This window comes from Euphorbia lathyris, chromosome 1, assembly GCF_963576675.1.
Source record: "Euphorbia lathyris chromosome 1, ddEupLath1.1, whole genome shotgun sequence".
In the NCBI taxonomy this organism is placed as follows: domain Eukaryota; kingdom Viridiplantae; phylum Streptophyta; class Magnoliopsida; order Malpighiales; family Euphorbiaceae; genus Euphorbia; species Euphorbia lathyris.
The window spans coordinates 118,468,664-118,482,788 of record NC_088910.1 but is presented as its reverse complement, the minus strand read 5'-3'; the positions used below and the strand labels follow the sequence as shown (position 1 = coordinate 118,482,788).

Here is a 14,125-nt window from a genome sequence, read left to right as displayed (position 1 = left end):
AGCCAAAGCTCCTAAAATAATACTACAAAGTGTAAACATAAACCAACATTAAAGGGACTGCACGGGCGGAAACACTATTACTCAAGGTGAAGCCAAAGCCCTCGGGCTCTGGGTTGGCTCCGCCCAGGGTTGGAGCTCCTCCGGCCACTAGTTCCACCCTTAAGCAGTGGTTTTGTCCGTTCTAGCTCCCCTAATATTAGTTTATATATGTTTTATATAGTAGTTTTCCAATATTTTAAAGTAGATGAGATTGTTTAAGATGCATATTTTCACTTTTAGTCAACACATCAAAACGACGATGTTTTAACGTTCTGGAAGCTAAACTTTTTTTCTATACCTCAACTGTACAACTAAAATTAGCTCATGAAGTGTAAATTTCTGGCTCTGTCACTGTTATATATATAAAAATAAATAAAGTGAAGTCACATTGCCATTAAATTTTTAAAAAATCTCAAAATTGAATTTCCATACTAGTAGAGATACCCTTTTATCTCTTACTTTATGTTTAAAAAGAAGAAGCTAACTTGTTAAAAAAGAGTTGAAAAGAAAAAGCAAGAACAAGTAATGCGGCTGTTGAAGGAAACGACCATAGTCAAGACTGTGCATTGACTACCAAAAACAAGTAAATTTCTCCCAACTTAGATTGTGTTTTATAGATTTGCTGCTTTCTTTCTTTTATATGAATTTCTTGCATTAAACAAAGACAAACAAACAAGATCCATGTGCAACTGAAAGCTGTTCTTTTTTTTCTTGACCAAAATACCCTCTCTCTCCTTCCATTATCTCTTCCAAAAACCACACTTTCTCTTGCTTTTCATATTTTTCCCTTTGCTTTTAGTGCAAGTGCAAGTGTCACTTCAAATAGCTACTCACAAGGAACCTCTACTTCTCCACAGAAAAAGATAAATCAAAATCTGTAATTTCAGGGTATACAGAACTTATACCCTGAAATGGGTGCAGGTATCAGCAACTTTGTCATCAGATGGATCAACTTCCTTACTATGGTATGCTTTTTTCTCTCCTTATTTAGGCTTTTCAGCTTCATTTATTGAGCAATTTTGAATGGTATTTTCTTACTTTCTGAGTTGTTTGTTGATATTTCAATGGGTTCATTCATTTCTGTTACTAGGAACTAAAACAATTCCTCCATTTTCTGGAAGATCTTGTAGTAAAGTTCGTTCCTTTCTGCAATTTAGTGTTTAATTTATGCACTTTTTCTTTTTGTTTTCTTTCATAATGGTAATTCATTTTTGGGTTCTCTTTATAATAATTGGTTTGCTTCCAATTAACCTAGCCACATTGTCTAACCCAGCTAAATGTTATATTTCAAAGGCTTAATACATCATTGGCACCGAACTTGTTAAAAAGCTTAATTTGCTTTCTGGACTTCAAATATTCTGATAGCCCATTCAAATGTCCTGATAGACTGTTTAGCTTGTTTAAAATGCAGTCAATTAATCAGTCGGTAGCAAGTAAACTCTATGCGGAAGCTTTGTTACATGCTGCTTGATTGGCCCCTTAACGAGTTGTTTTACTTTTTCAAGTCGCATGCAACACGCCTTAAAAAGTAAGTTGAAGGGCTATCGGACACTTTAAAAGTTCAAGTAGCTAATCAAGTCTTTTGGACAAGTGCAAATTATATATTAAGCCTATTTCAAATTATCAGATTCGGACCTTTCAATTCATAGATATGGATTTCAGACCTATGAATGGGGATATTCCCGAAACTCACAAAGAAAAAAGGAAGTGAGTTCAACGTCCATGAATGATAAATCATAGATCGAACTGACAAATTGGAAAAATTGGGTGCTATCTTATAGCTTTGTACCGGCTAAGTTCAGAGTGAATTTTCACAGTAAAATAAACCCATGACCACTCAATTTTACACTTATTAACATGATTGGCACTCAACTTTAAAACCAAACATAAAAATCACTCAATTTGACATTTAATAGCATAAAAGTTCGTTGACCTTTGACAACTCCAATAACACTTAACCATCCATTGCAGAGCTGATGGAAAATGATATACTAACCAATTTTAGTTCTTTAACTTTTCAATTTTGAGGTTGTTTAGATTTTGTTTGTTTAGAGAGAAATCTCCGAAAATGATGATTTGAAAAATGGAAGACATATGAAATGTGGTATTAAACAACTTCAATTCTTGCACTTTTCCATTTTGAGCCGTCAACTGTCGTTTGAGGTCCTGAAGTTGAGTGACTTTTATGTTAGTAAAGGGCAATGTTGAGTGACTTTTATATCCTGAAGTTGAGTAGCTATCATGTTGGTAAGGGTAAAATTGAGTGGACATGGATGTAATTCCCTCAGAATTTTCAGGTCTACAGCTAGCTAGCCAAAGCCAAATCTCCGGAGCTAGAAAGCTTTGATGCTTAGCAATATTTTACGAGGAACTAATGCAATTACGATAAACGAAACACAAACAAACACATAAGAATTGTTTACCCAGTTCGCCACTCAATTTGAATGACTACGTCTGAGGGCACTACCAAGCCAGGATATTTTACTATAATTTTCGAGATACGGATTATAAAGTTGGATCGCTGAAGTTGGGCCTATCTATTAGTCTCCAAAGCCCAACATATTTAAGTTTCAAAGTAAAGTAAATGTGATGGCTTTTTTACAGCATTGCCTGTTTATGCTTACTTGATGCTTTACTGTGTAGCTTTTAGGTATAGCTATCATAATTTATGGGGTATGGATGAGCACACATCATGACAGCTGCAGAAAGTCTTTGACTCTCCCTGTTCTAGGCCTTGGAGCTTCCATATTTATAATGTAAGTTTGCTTTCTCTTATATGCACTGTTTTGCCATTTTTCTTCTTGTTGTTAAGCCCTTGTTTTTTCAGATCCATCATTGGTTTTTTGGGTGCATTGAAGAACAACTCTATACTGTTGTGGATTGTATCCTTGCAATAAAGTTGTGGTATTTATGCAAGTTTTCATTTGTTCATCATATTAGTAGATGACCCTTGACGTCGCACTTACAGTATCTGATTTTGCTCTGCATAATTTTGGTGGCAATTCTGGTTTTCACAGTATTAGCGTAAGTATTTCGGTCATCTCAACATTTTCAAAATTGCTATACTTCCTTAGTTAGTGGTTGGATTCGTAGATTTGATCATTATTTTGTCAACACAATGTTGTCTTTCTCTGAACAATTGTGTCCCAATCTATCCGAGAGTGGTACATTCGGGTGATCTTTTTGTAGAGATTGGGCTGAGCCTTTCGGATGAAAGATCAGTTGTGTTTATCAGGATAATGCTGCACTTAGAGTAATATACTTTGTTAGTAACAGAAGAATGTAATATAAACATTGCGTTTCGAGATGTTTAAGGAGTATGTCCTTAGATTTTTGCCCGTTTCTTCTTATTTTGAACTTGCATTAAGTCATTTATGCAATTTGTTTTCTACTATGTTACAGGTTTATCGTAACAAACAATGGATCCGGTCACAGGGTCCAGGGGTTGAGGTAAGGAAAGATAAATAAAAATAAAGCAGACTTCTTGCACGTTGCACGGTGACTGGTACGCAGAGTTGACTAATTCGATCTCGTCTTGCCAGGTACAAGGAGTATCAACTTCAGGATTACAGCTCATGGTTTCTCAAACAGGTATCAGATGTTTACGATATCAACTCTGCGTAGTCTTTCGCTGTTCACAGTTGTTTAAAGTAGAATTTACATGTTGTACTTCAGCTGAACAACACCCAAAATTGGAAGCGCTTAAAGAGCTGTCTTGTGAAGTCTGAGGACTGCAATAATCTCTCCAAGAAGTACAAGGTCCGTTCGTCTTTACTAATATAACTGATTGATTTCCAAATACAGAAATGTCGATTACGATGGTTCCACTTGTTGATTGCAGACTCGTAAGGAGTACAAGTCAGCACAACTGAATCCTATAGAAGCTGGTTGCTGCCGACCACCATCTGAGTAAGATGATCAAATCTGCGTTCCTTCATTGCTTTTCTTCGAGCTGATATACTTCATTAAGTTCATATAACTACTAGTTCATTAATTTTACTTTGTTTTCAACTTCACAGGTGTGGCTATCCTGCTGCAAATGCTTCTTACTATGATTTGAGCTTCCACCCAATTAGCTCCAACAAAGACTGCAAACTTTACAAAAATTCTCGGACTATCAGATGCTACAATTGTGATTCCTGCAAGTAAGTATAACTATGCAATTCTCTTTTCACTTTTACTTCCACCAATTTTTTCGCTATATTAAAAAAATCTACCTTTTGCCTCTTTTAATCGTGTTATTAGGGCCGGGGTTGCACAATACATGAAAACCGAGTGGAGAGTAGTTGCAATCTTTAATGTGATTTTATTCGTGGTCTTGGTAAGTCGGTCCTTTCATCAACTGCTGTCAAATTCCATTCAAGTTTGTGGTGTTGTACAACTAAAAAAGGCTTTCATTTTATGTAAGATCTGATGCAGCAATTGCCAGATTTATTGTTGCTTATCTGATTGAAATGCTTTAGTTTCTCTGCATAAATAACGCCTAACGTAGTTCTGTTCTTACAGTAATTTCGGCTATGATCTTTATTTTGACCCCTTTCTTTTTTCTCCTGGCCTGCTCTAAATGCCAGTCAATGGTTTATTTTGTGGGATGCTGTGCAAGACGAAATGCTGCTGCAAGTACCTCTAATGCTCGAAAAGAAGTTTTTCGTCGTTAGCAGAATTCTGATTCCAGTATTGATGGTTTAATCATTGTTAGCTGAATGGAGAGAGAGAATAGCAAATGTGTTCTGCAATCGACAGAAGATGTGGCTCGTGGCGTTCTCTATGTGAGCATTGTGTACAATATGTAAAAATGTTTGTTCTTCTAACACTGAAGGAAATATGTAATTTATAACATCATTCGGTATCTATTTGAAACATATTCATTAAATGATACTTAGGAATTATGTAGCATCAAAAGCTGGAAACATCCATCTCATCGAAGTATCGGCCTAAAGGACCATTATCAGGTGTCAACGAGCCATTGTTGCCAGTCATGTCTGTCTTGACCAGCCCCGGATGAAGGCAGTTTACTCGGAAGCTAGGGAACTTACTTGCTAGGAGTCTGGTATATGCATTGATGGCAGCTTTGGATACTTTATAGGCAGACACGGTAAGAGGCCAGCCATTTTCAAGCAACTTGTCCTTGAAATCCTTTATGAAGCATTGCACAATTTCATCTAGTTTTTTCATTGTTAGACTCTTTGCAGTAGCAGTTTAGTCTTCTCATTTTTTATAAACTGAAAAGAAACGAAACACAAAAGATTCAACATTTTGCCTGAATCAGTGATTGTTAGTACCTTTAGTTGTCCATAAAAAGAAGATAGATTGACTACTCTCCGTGAGTCAGAGAGTCGAAGAAGTGCTTTGGTTACTTGTTTGGTTCCAAAGTAGCTGGTTTAAAGACATTCTCATCTGTTATCTGCAGAATTCTTGTGTGCATTTCTCTACTGAGGGGTTCAAGTATAATGTGGAATTGTATGTAGCACCTAGTTCAATTTTTTCAACTTTCAAGTGATTTTATCGGCAAATTCATCGAAAATTACTGATCAAAATAGAAGTTTATCGGTGATTTTTCAACTTTCCAGTCTATGAATGTTCCAATAACACCTGCATTATTTACCTGAAAACAAGTATATTTCATTTAGTTTTGATGAGACAAAAGTGCAGGGTTATAAGTGAATCCAATTAATCATATTTTAGGTGAGCTTTCTAATGAATACTGACCAGGATATCAAGTTTGGCATAGTTAGCTTCAATGAAAGTTGCCAGTGAAGCAATACTAGCTGGATCAGTGACATCAAGTTGATGAAAAACCACATTACAGAATCCAAAATCTTGAAGTTTTGTAGTAGCTACTAAGCCTTTCTTTTCATCTCTAGCTTATAATATCACTGAAATTCCTTTTAATGCTAACTGATAACATATTTCTATTCCAATTCCTTTGTTAGCACCACTAACAACTGCAACCCTGTAAATAACTTAACATCTTAAATCAACTTATTTTGGCGTATCGAAAGTCAACTCTTATATACTTTTATAAATGTTTTATTTGTTCGCTTAAAATAACTTATTACCTTATGTACTTAAGTAAGTTCAAAGAACCAACAAAGCATTTTAAAAAAGGTTCAGGTAATAAATATATCACTTTTAACAGTCAGGATAAAAACGAGGTTTCGAAAGTTAACGTGAAACATGAAATAGAGAACTTGCCTGTTTCTGGTTGACCTGCTATTAATGTTTTCCATTTTTCTCAGCTACCAAATGAATAATATTGTGTCAATGTTTTTGGAGAAGGTGTTGTTGAATCTGAGAAAAGATACTTATTAGAGGAAGAAGACAAGAAAGAAATAAGTTAAGGAAACAGGAAAGACTGAGCAATTTTAATAATTCATTAAAAAGAGAAAGAAAAATAATTGATTTTATTATTTACATCTCAGGTGTCTATTTAATGACTTGTAGTTTAGTGTATAGATGGACAAGTCAACTTTATGGTGATTCATAATTAATCATTGGACTAATAATAATAAATCTGTCATATGCATATTCTATAAATATATAGATCAAAATGTTTTTTTATACATGTTTATCAAATTTATATAGTTTGAGATACTTGTAAATAATTTATCAATCCTTACTATTATGTAATTTACCTTACTTTATATATATATGGATATTTGGCCTGTAATTCAGTTTCGATGCCTCAACTTGTTAAAAAAGTTTGATTTACGATATACACTTTCAAAGCATACCAATAATTCTCTCAACTTGCTTAAAATATCTTGATAGTTTTTTCAATTTGTTTAAAATGTAGTCGATTAGATGAAAAGAAATAAACTGTATGCAAAAGGTGTGTTACAAACATCTTGCAAAAGTTAACCGAATTGACACTTAAAGGACATGTCGGACTTGGATTGATACGTAGAAAAAACAAAAGGGTTAACTACTCTTTTTCACTCTGAAATCCAATAATCTAATGTTACTTGACAAGAATTTTTGACATTCATTGCTTACATGATATTACATAATTCATAAAGTTAGTGTTTTTACGGTGAAAAAATTAACTTTTTTTTACATGTCAGTTTAAATCCGATGTATCGCTTACATGTCAATTCATTTGACATTTTCTAGACATGTGCAACACACCTTCATATAGGCAAAAAGTATAATTAAGCTTCTGAACTTTAGATCAAGTGCATGATCAATTATTTTTCCATATTGAGTCCTTAATCATTGATTTTATTATGGATTTGACCATTATTTAACTTTTCTGTCGAGTTTGGGAGAGGAGAAGATTGATTTGGCGATTCTAATGCTGAAAATCACAAAATGGGAGATGAGAAAATCGAGTTTGAAAGAACCTATTAAAAATTAAATCGTACTACTATTTTTCTATGCGTATTTGACTACTTTAGGAAGTAATTTTTTTCCAAAAAATAGAAATGAACAATGGAGGCTTTTTTTCCTGCACCCTTTATCTACTACATATACATGTCCATTGAACAAGACATAAATTGAAAAAAAATTCAAATCAAGATTATCCTTAAAACATTATTTTCTTTCCCCCTTGTTTCTATTTCTTATTCTTCAAAAGTCAAGATCATTTTTAACTAATTAGTACTTGTTTTCTTTCATCTACCAACTTCTACCCCCAATTTCTTTTCACCCACAAAATTGAGTCATGGATGCTTTTATTATATTTTAACTGCAACGAAGATCAAAATTAAAACATGTATCTTTCAACTCTGCTAGATTCCACTATTGTAAATTGTAACTGGGTTTGATAGTTATTACTATGCTGAAAACACAGGTTCTGTTGTTTCTAAAATTTCAGACCAGTAAGATATTGTAAAATTCTCATTTACACCAGCAAAATGAAGTGAAAATTCTTACAATTAACCATATTCTGTACAAGTATATATCCATATACATATATATACCTGTAAATTCATACTATGTGCAAAAGGGTATTTATTTTATTTTCCCTTACCCTTTATTTTCATTTCTGTCAGAGCCTACGTTCTTCAACCAGTCGACGACATCTTTGATCGTTGGCCTCTTGAAAGGGTTCTGATTCACACACAAACAGGCAACATCTAGCACTTGAATCATCTCATCATCAAAACCTTTTCCTCTCAAAAGTGGATCAAAGATTTGATCTTGTTTCCCATCTTTCCTCATTTGCTGCACCCATCCAACCAATTCTCTCGACATTTTCGGTCTGAATACCTCTACAGGTCTCTTCCCGGTAAGCATCTCGAGCATAACAACCCCGAAGCTGTACATGTCTCCTCTCAACGTGGCTACCCATGCTTGTCCGTATTCTGGAGGAATGTACCCAAGAGTGCCAACAAGTTCTGTTGTAACGTGTGTTTCATATGGAAGAATCAATCTAGACAATCCGAAATCTGCTACGTGTGCTTCGAATTTTTCGTCGAGGAGGATGTTGCTTGACTTGATGTCACGGTGCACAATGTGCGGCTCGCATATTTGGTGCATGTAAGCAAGACCACAGCTTGCTCCTCTTAAGATGTTCAGTCGAGTTGGCCAATCTAATTGGGATGGACCATCCGCTTTTTCGTGTAACCAGTAATCCAGACTTCCATTCTCCATGTAGGAATATATCAGCAGCCTGAAGCCCTCGTACACGCAATAGCCTTGCAACGAAACCAAGTTCTCGTGTTGTGCTGTCGACAAAGCCTCTACCTCTGCTTTGAATTCCCTTTCCATGAAACCCATTTCTCCTGAGAGTTTCTTGATAGCCAGCATTGTGCCATTTGCCAGTGTCGCTTTGTAAACCAAACCGAACCCCCCACAGCCGATGATGTTGGCCTGATTGAAGTTGTCAGTGGCTTTCAAGAGCTCAGCTATAGTCATATCCTTAAGCTCATAGGTATTGTTCGGGAACAATATAACCAAACTCGTATCCTTGTCAGTCACATAAGGCAATCCAGAGTTGCTAGAAAGTGTATCCATCTCTATATTGTCCGAGTCCCCTCCGGGAATAATCCTTCTCTTGGACAATATCCAAAGAGCTAAAACAGCAATCACTAAACCAGTCCCAAAACAAGTCCCTAACACAACTCCAACAACAACTTTTGCATTTGTACTGCTTTTGTGAGTTGCACCAGGATAGATAGGTACAGGTGTATTTGAGCAAGAACGCTGTAAAATCGAACCACACAACCCTGGATTCCCTGTGAAGCTTGTGACAGGAAAAGTATCAAACTGACCTCCAGTCGGTATTGGTCCTCGAAGGTTGTTATTGCTGACACTGAACGACGATAAGAAATGAAGACCTCTGAGTGATGCAGGAATTTCCCCTGATAACTGGTTTCCAGAGAGATCAAGTTTCTCTAAATTGGTGAGACTTGATATTTGATCAGGAATGGAACCAGAAAAGTTGTTGTTGCTCAAATCAAGCACATGAACAAACTTTAGTTGCCCAATCTCTTTAGGGATACCACCACTAAGATGGTTGTTTAGCAAGTATATAGCTGGTGGCAGATTTGAAAGCTGGTTGTACTGTTGATATGTAGCATTATTGGGCTGTGCAAACACGGGCAACGGAAGGTAACTCCGGCCAACTAGTTCACTTGTGCCATTTGATGCAAGTGTTTGCAATTCAGCAAGCTCTCTAGGAAATCCTCCAGAAAGGAGGTTACCAGACAAGTCTATGTAGAAAAGGCTCCGTAGACTACCCAACCAGCTTGGAATCACTCCTGTGATTCGATTGACAGACAGGTCCAAGACCTCCAGGTTGTTGAGGTTAGCTAGCCAGGAGGGTACTTGACCAGAGAGTCCGGAAGCACCTAAACTCAAAACCTGGAGATTCTGGAATCCATTTGAATTGATTATGCCTTCATCTGGTATCGTTTCGTTCATGAAATTGATTGAGAGAATAAGAGTAGTAAGGTTCTTGCAACCCATCATTATTTGGATAGCCCCAGTAAGGTTCGTTAAGTTGTTCGAAGAAACTGATAAGAAAGACAGAGACTCTAGTGCTTGTATCTCGGGTGAAATTTGTCCCTCCAACTGGTTATAGGCAAGTCTAACTGCTTTTAGTGATTTACAGGCATAGAGGGTTCTTGGCAAATTACCTGTGAACTTATTATTACCAAGATCAAGGATTCTAAGTTGAACAAAATTTGAAAAATCGAAGTCCTCTAACTTCCCTTGCAACAAGTTCACCCGCAAATTCAATGTGACAAGTTTAGTGCAATTCATCAGTGATTGGGGAAGAGTACCTGTGAGATTGTTGATGTGAAGCTGCAACTGCTCCAATTCAGACAGCTTCCCAATATCTCTAGGTATTGAACCAATCAATTGATTCGAAAAGAGGTCAAGAACCCTGAGATTAATGAGATTAACTAACGAATCATCGATGTCGCCGGAGAGATTATTGAGAGGTAAGGAGAGCTGTTCCAGCAAGATTGCCCCATAAATATCACCAGGGATTGTACCAGACAGATTATTAAAACCTGCAGAGAAAATCCTAAGTTTTGAACATTTCCCAATCCCAGAAGGAATACTTCCACTGAAATCATTGTAAGAGAAGTCAAGCACGGTTAACGAGATGAATGAAACAGTACAAATATTGGATGGAATTAGGCCTGTGAAGCTATTGTTGCTAACATTGAAGATGCTCAAGTTCCTGGAAACTTGGAGAATTGAATTGGATGGAATTACCCCACTGAAACGGTTACTAGACAAGTCAAGTATCTGAATAGCCATGTTAGTATTATTATTATCAACAGAAAATGGTATTTCCCCATTTAAAAGATTGTTTCTGAGATCAAGAATTTGGAGATTATCAAGAGAAGAGAAGAATCCATCTGGAAGAGAACCAAAGAGTCTATTATGTGAGAGATTGAGTTGAGAAAGTTGGGCGAGATTAGCAATAGAAGGGGATAAGATTCCACTAAGACCTCTAAAGGGTAGCCATAGATGAGTGACTCTATCATTAATTTGACCACATTTCACACCTTCCCAAAGGCAACAATCAATTGAAGGAGACCAATCTAAAGGAGGAGAAGATGAGATATTAGAGAAGAAAGGTAAAAGAGAATCATGATCAACTTGATTGCAAGCAGCTTCCACATGGCAACAAGGCAGAAATAGAAATGGTATTAATACCAGAACAAACAAGACCATGACTGAAGAAGAAGAAGAAGAAGAAGATCCTCTTGATTCTCTTGGTCTGAATACTATTGGAGGACAACCCAAGCAAGCAAAACCAACAAAGTTGCAAGCCTTAACATCAATCACCATCGTCCCCATAATTTGGGACAATTAAAATTAAGAGGAAGAAGAAGAAGTAGAGGAGGAGGAGGAGGGGGAGGAAAAAAAGGAGACCAAATACATGATTATCTCTTCTCTTGTAGAATAACGGAGATTTGAAGATAGTAGTGAAACCCCCATTGACCAAAAACAAAGGCAAAATGGAAATGAGTGAGAGAATGAATGGAGACAATTTGTGTGGGGGCATGACGTTGCTAATTGATATTATAATAAACACTAGACAACAATACTAAAAAATACTAATGAAAAAACTATTCTTTTTAAAGCAAGGCACATCACCAATAATATTATAATCTCATAAGCGTTTACTTTTGGGCCGGCTCGTAGTAAGGTTGGGATTACTGGTGGTTGTGCTGGTGGTGCTGATGGTGGAGGAAGAGGTGGAGGTGGTGGTGGACTTTTTCTTCGATGATGATTGATTGATTGATCACCATAACCTACAGCATAATCCATTTTTATAAACTAAGTAAAGGCTTAACTTTAAGTGTAGATCTTAATTGCATAAATTACATCCATGGTCCCTCAACTTAGGCCTTACTTTTTGTATGGTCCCTTACCTTCAAAACCCTTCACAAAAGTAGTTTAACTTTGCTACCTACTAACATAAAATTAAAGAATTAAAATAGTTTATAACCACATCTTCCATGGAATAACTGTTTTCGATTTAATAAATCACTTTTAGAGTTTTCTCACTCATAACTAAACAACATTAAATCTTATCAAAACCAAAAAAAAGTTCAAGAATTAAAGTCATTTAGAATATAATTTCTATCAGCTTTACCTCTATTACTTTAGTCCTCTTGATTAATGTTAAAAGAGATCGTTATGTGCAAAGTTTAGAGACTATAATAAAAGTAGGAACAAAATTGAGGGTCATGGATGTAAATTATCTAAAGGTATCATATCAGTTTGGAACTGATTAACTTCTTTAGTGGCCAAATCTGAAAGAATATATACTGTAATCCTTCTATCATCCATAAATTATATAATAATTTAGGATTAGAAGATTAAGAGGAATCACTTTATCTAAGCCTAATTTCATCTTTCCCTTGAATATTAAACTATTCTAAAAGATGTAGCTAAAATTTCTCAACTTTCATTGCATAATGGAATATTCCATCATGTTTTTGAGTTCTTTAATGACTATGTTGACTATCAGTTTTAGTGACATTTTGTGTGGTGGACGCAGCTGCTGAGTTCTATCATATCATCAGTACTTACTTCTAAATAAATATAATGTTTAAGATTTTATTTCCTCAATTTTAAAATGGGTGTCCAGACAAGACTGGTATGATAGGTAAAGATTGTATCTTTGCAAGTGGCAGACAAAAATTAGTGGACCAGTGTGTAGTATTGCATAAGAGTCCTCCCATTCATCAACAATCATATTTGCTTCTACTGCTCAATGGTCAGCTAACATCTGGTCACATGTCCGTCTGTTACATTTTTCGGAACTGTTTTTTAGTTTTTAATGCTGAAATTGCTTAATGTTTGGTAAAATTCGGAAACAAAACGGATCCTGTATACCCAACTTTGTTACAGTTTATTCCTGCAGTTAGATGCTATAAGGAAGAGAAATTACAAGCCCAAAATGGTCATTTGGGGATTTTATTCTTGTTTATAAATAATAAAAGATAGAGGGTGAAGCTGGATCATTCATGTGAGAGATAACGACAAAGCATTGAGATTATAGGGTTATTATAATCAGACGCATATATTGAAAAGTAGTGCAAATCAATTATTTAAGAAAGAAAATCAGAAAAGGTTTATTTACAACTTACAAGTGTCAACCACCTTCTTGATCTTATAGGTCCACTCTACGGCGTCGTTTTTGAAACTGTTGAACTCCATCGCCCCGAGGTTTTCGCCGGCGACCACCGTTGCCTGATACTTTCCTCAAGAACTGGTCTCCGCCTACTAAAGAGTAAAGATAACCTTCACGAAATTCCCAAGCGACGGAGAGGAGCATTGGATTCTTTTTACTTTGAATTGAAAGGATAGGTCAGAGAAACTAAAACTGAAGGAATGAGAAGATAAGTCTCCTCCCGGAAAATAGACATTTGACTACGAATTTTGGTTTCCGGTGAAGATAACAGGAAACGGAGTGAAGAGATCGCCATTGTTGAATGAGAGAACGGAAAGTGACAGCCAAAGAGAAGAATAGGACTAGAAATTGGGCCTCAATTGGATTTTGTTTGGTCTGAATTAGATGGGCCGACCATTACCAGCGTAGCTCGAATTAACTTAATTACACAATCACGTACATTTTAATAAGCATGTAGAATTTATTCATTCACCCTTAGATTTGGGAATAAATTTAAAGTTTTTATATAAATAATTTAAAAAAAAATATAGTGGATAATCTCGAATTTTTTTGGAGAGTTAATTTATGTATAAATGATATAATTGCAGTCATGATATTTGTCAAATGGTGCAATTAAATGTTTTTAACAGATATTGATATATTTAAGGAATGTGTCAAGGATGTAAATGAGACCCTATGAGCAGGGTGGGAATACATTTCACATTTCCACTCCTCGATCTATCAAGTATTTCTTAACTTCGTCCATGAAATCTAAAGGGGAAATATTTTTCCAGCTTCGCAGGGATCTCCACTTTCTGGTTCACTATTTTTTTAATATAAAAGTTTTCATCATTGTCATTCACATTTAACACAGTAGAACTACAAATAATAAGATTAAGTTTATTTCTTCAAAAGAAAAAAGATTAAATTTAGATTGAATGTCATAAAGAAAGAATAAACCAGACTTAACCTAATAACTCTAAAAAGAATCACAAATAT

At 35.6% G+C, this 14,125-nt stretch overlaps 2 protein-coding genes across 3 annotated transcripts; one reads left to right on the top strand and one right to left on the bottom strand.

Moving 5' to 3' along the window:
* The first annotated feature begins 500 nt into the window (after positions 1–500).
* LOC136210759 (tetraspanin-10) lies at positions 501–4,915 on the top strand. Of its 2 annotated transcripts, none has more exons than XM_066002156.1 (12): positions 501–622; positions 839–1,004; positions 2,683–2,795; positions 2,867–2,921; positions 3,008–3,063; positions 3,442–3,489; positions 3,582–3,630; positions 3,715–3,798; positions 3,881–3,948; positions 4,059–4,184; positions 4,285–4,360; positions 4,611–4,915. In XM_066002156.1, exons 2-12 carry the CDS (start codon positions 951–953, stop codon positions 4,695–4,697), a joined length of 816 nt encoding a protein of 271 aa, XP_065858228.1. In that variant the 5' UTR covers positions 501–622; positions 839–950; the 3' UTR covers positions 4,698–4,915. The 2 variants fall into 2 exon arrangements, with proteins under 2 accessions (XP_065858228.1, XP_065858229.1); XM_066002157.1 differs by having other exon boundaries at positions 509–622; positions 897–1,004.
* Positions 4,916–7,794: 2,879 nt separating this feature from the next.
* LOC136210758 (tyrosine-sulfated glycopeptide receptor 1-like) lies at positions 7,795–13,505 on the bottom strand. Its single transcript, XM_066002155.1, has 2 exons — positions 13,104–13,505; positions 7,795–11,759 (listed from the first exon to the last, which is right to left on the bottom strand). Exon 2 carries the CDS (start codon positions 11,299–11,301, stop codon positions 8,008–8,010), a length of 3,294 nt encoding a protein of 1,097 aa, XP_065858227.1. The 5' UTR covers positions 11,302–11,759; positions 13,104–13,505; the 3' UTR covers positions 7,795–8,007.
* Positions 13,506–14,125: the final 620 nt, after the last annotated feature.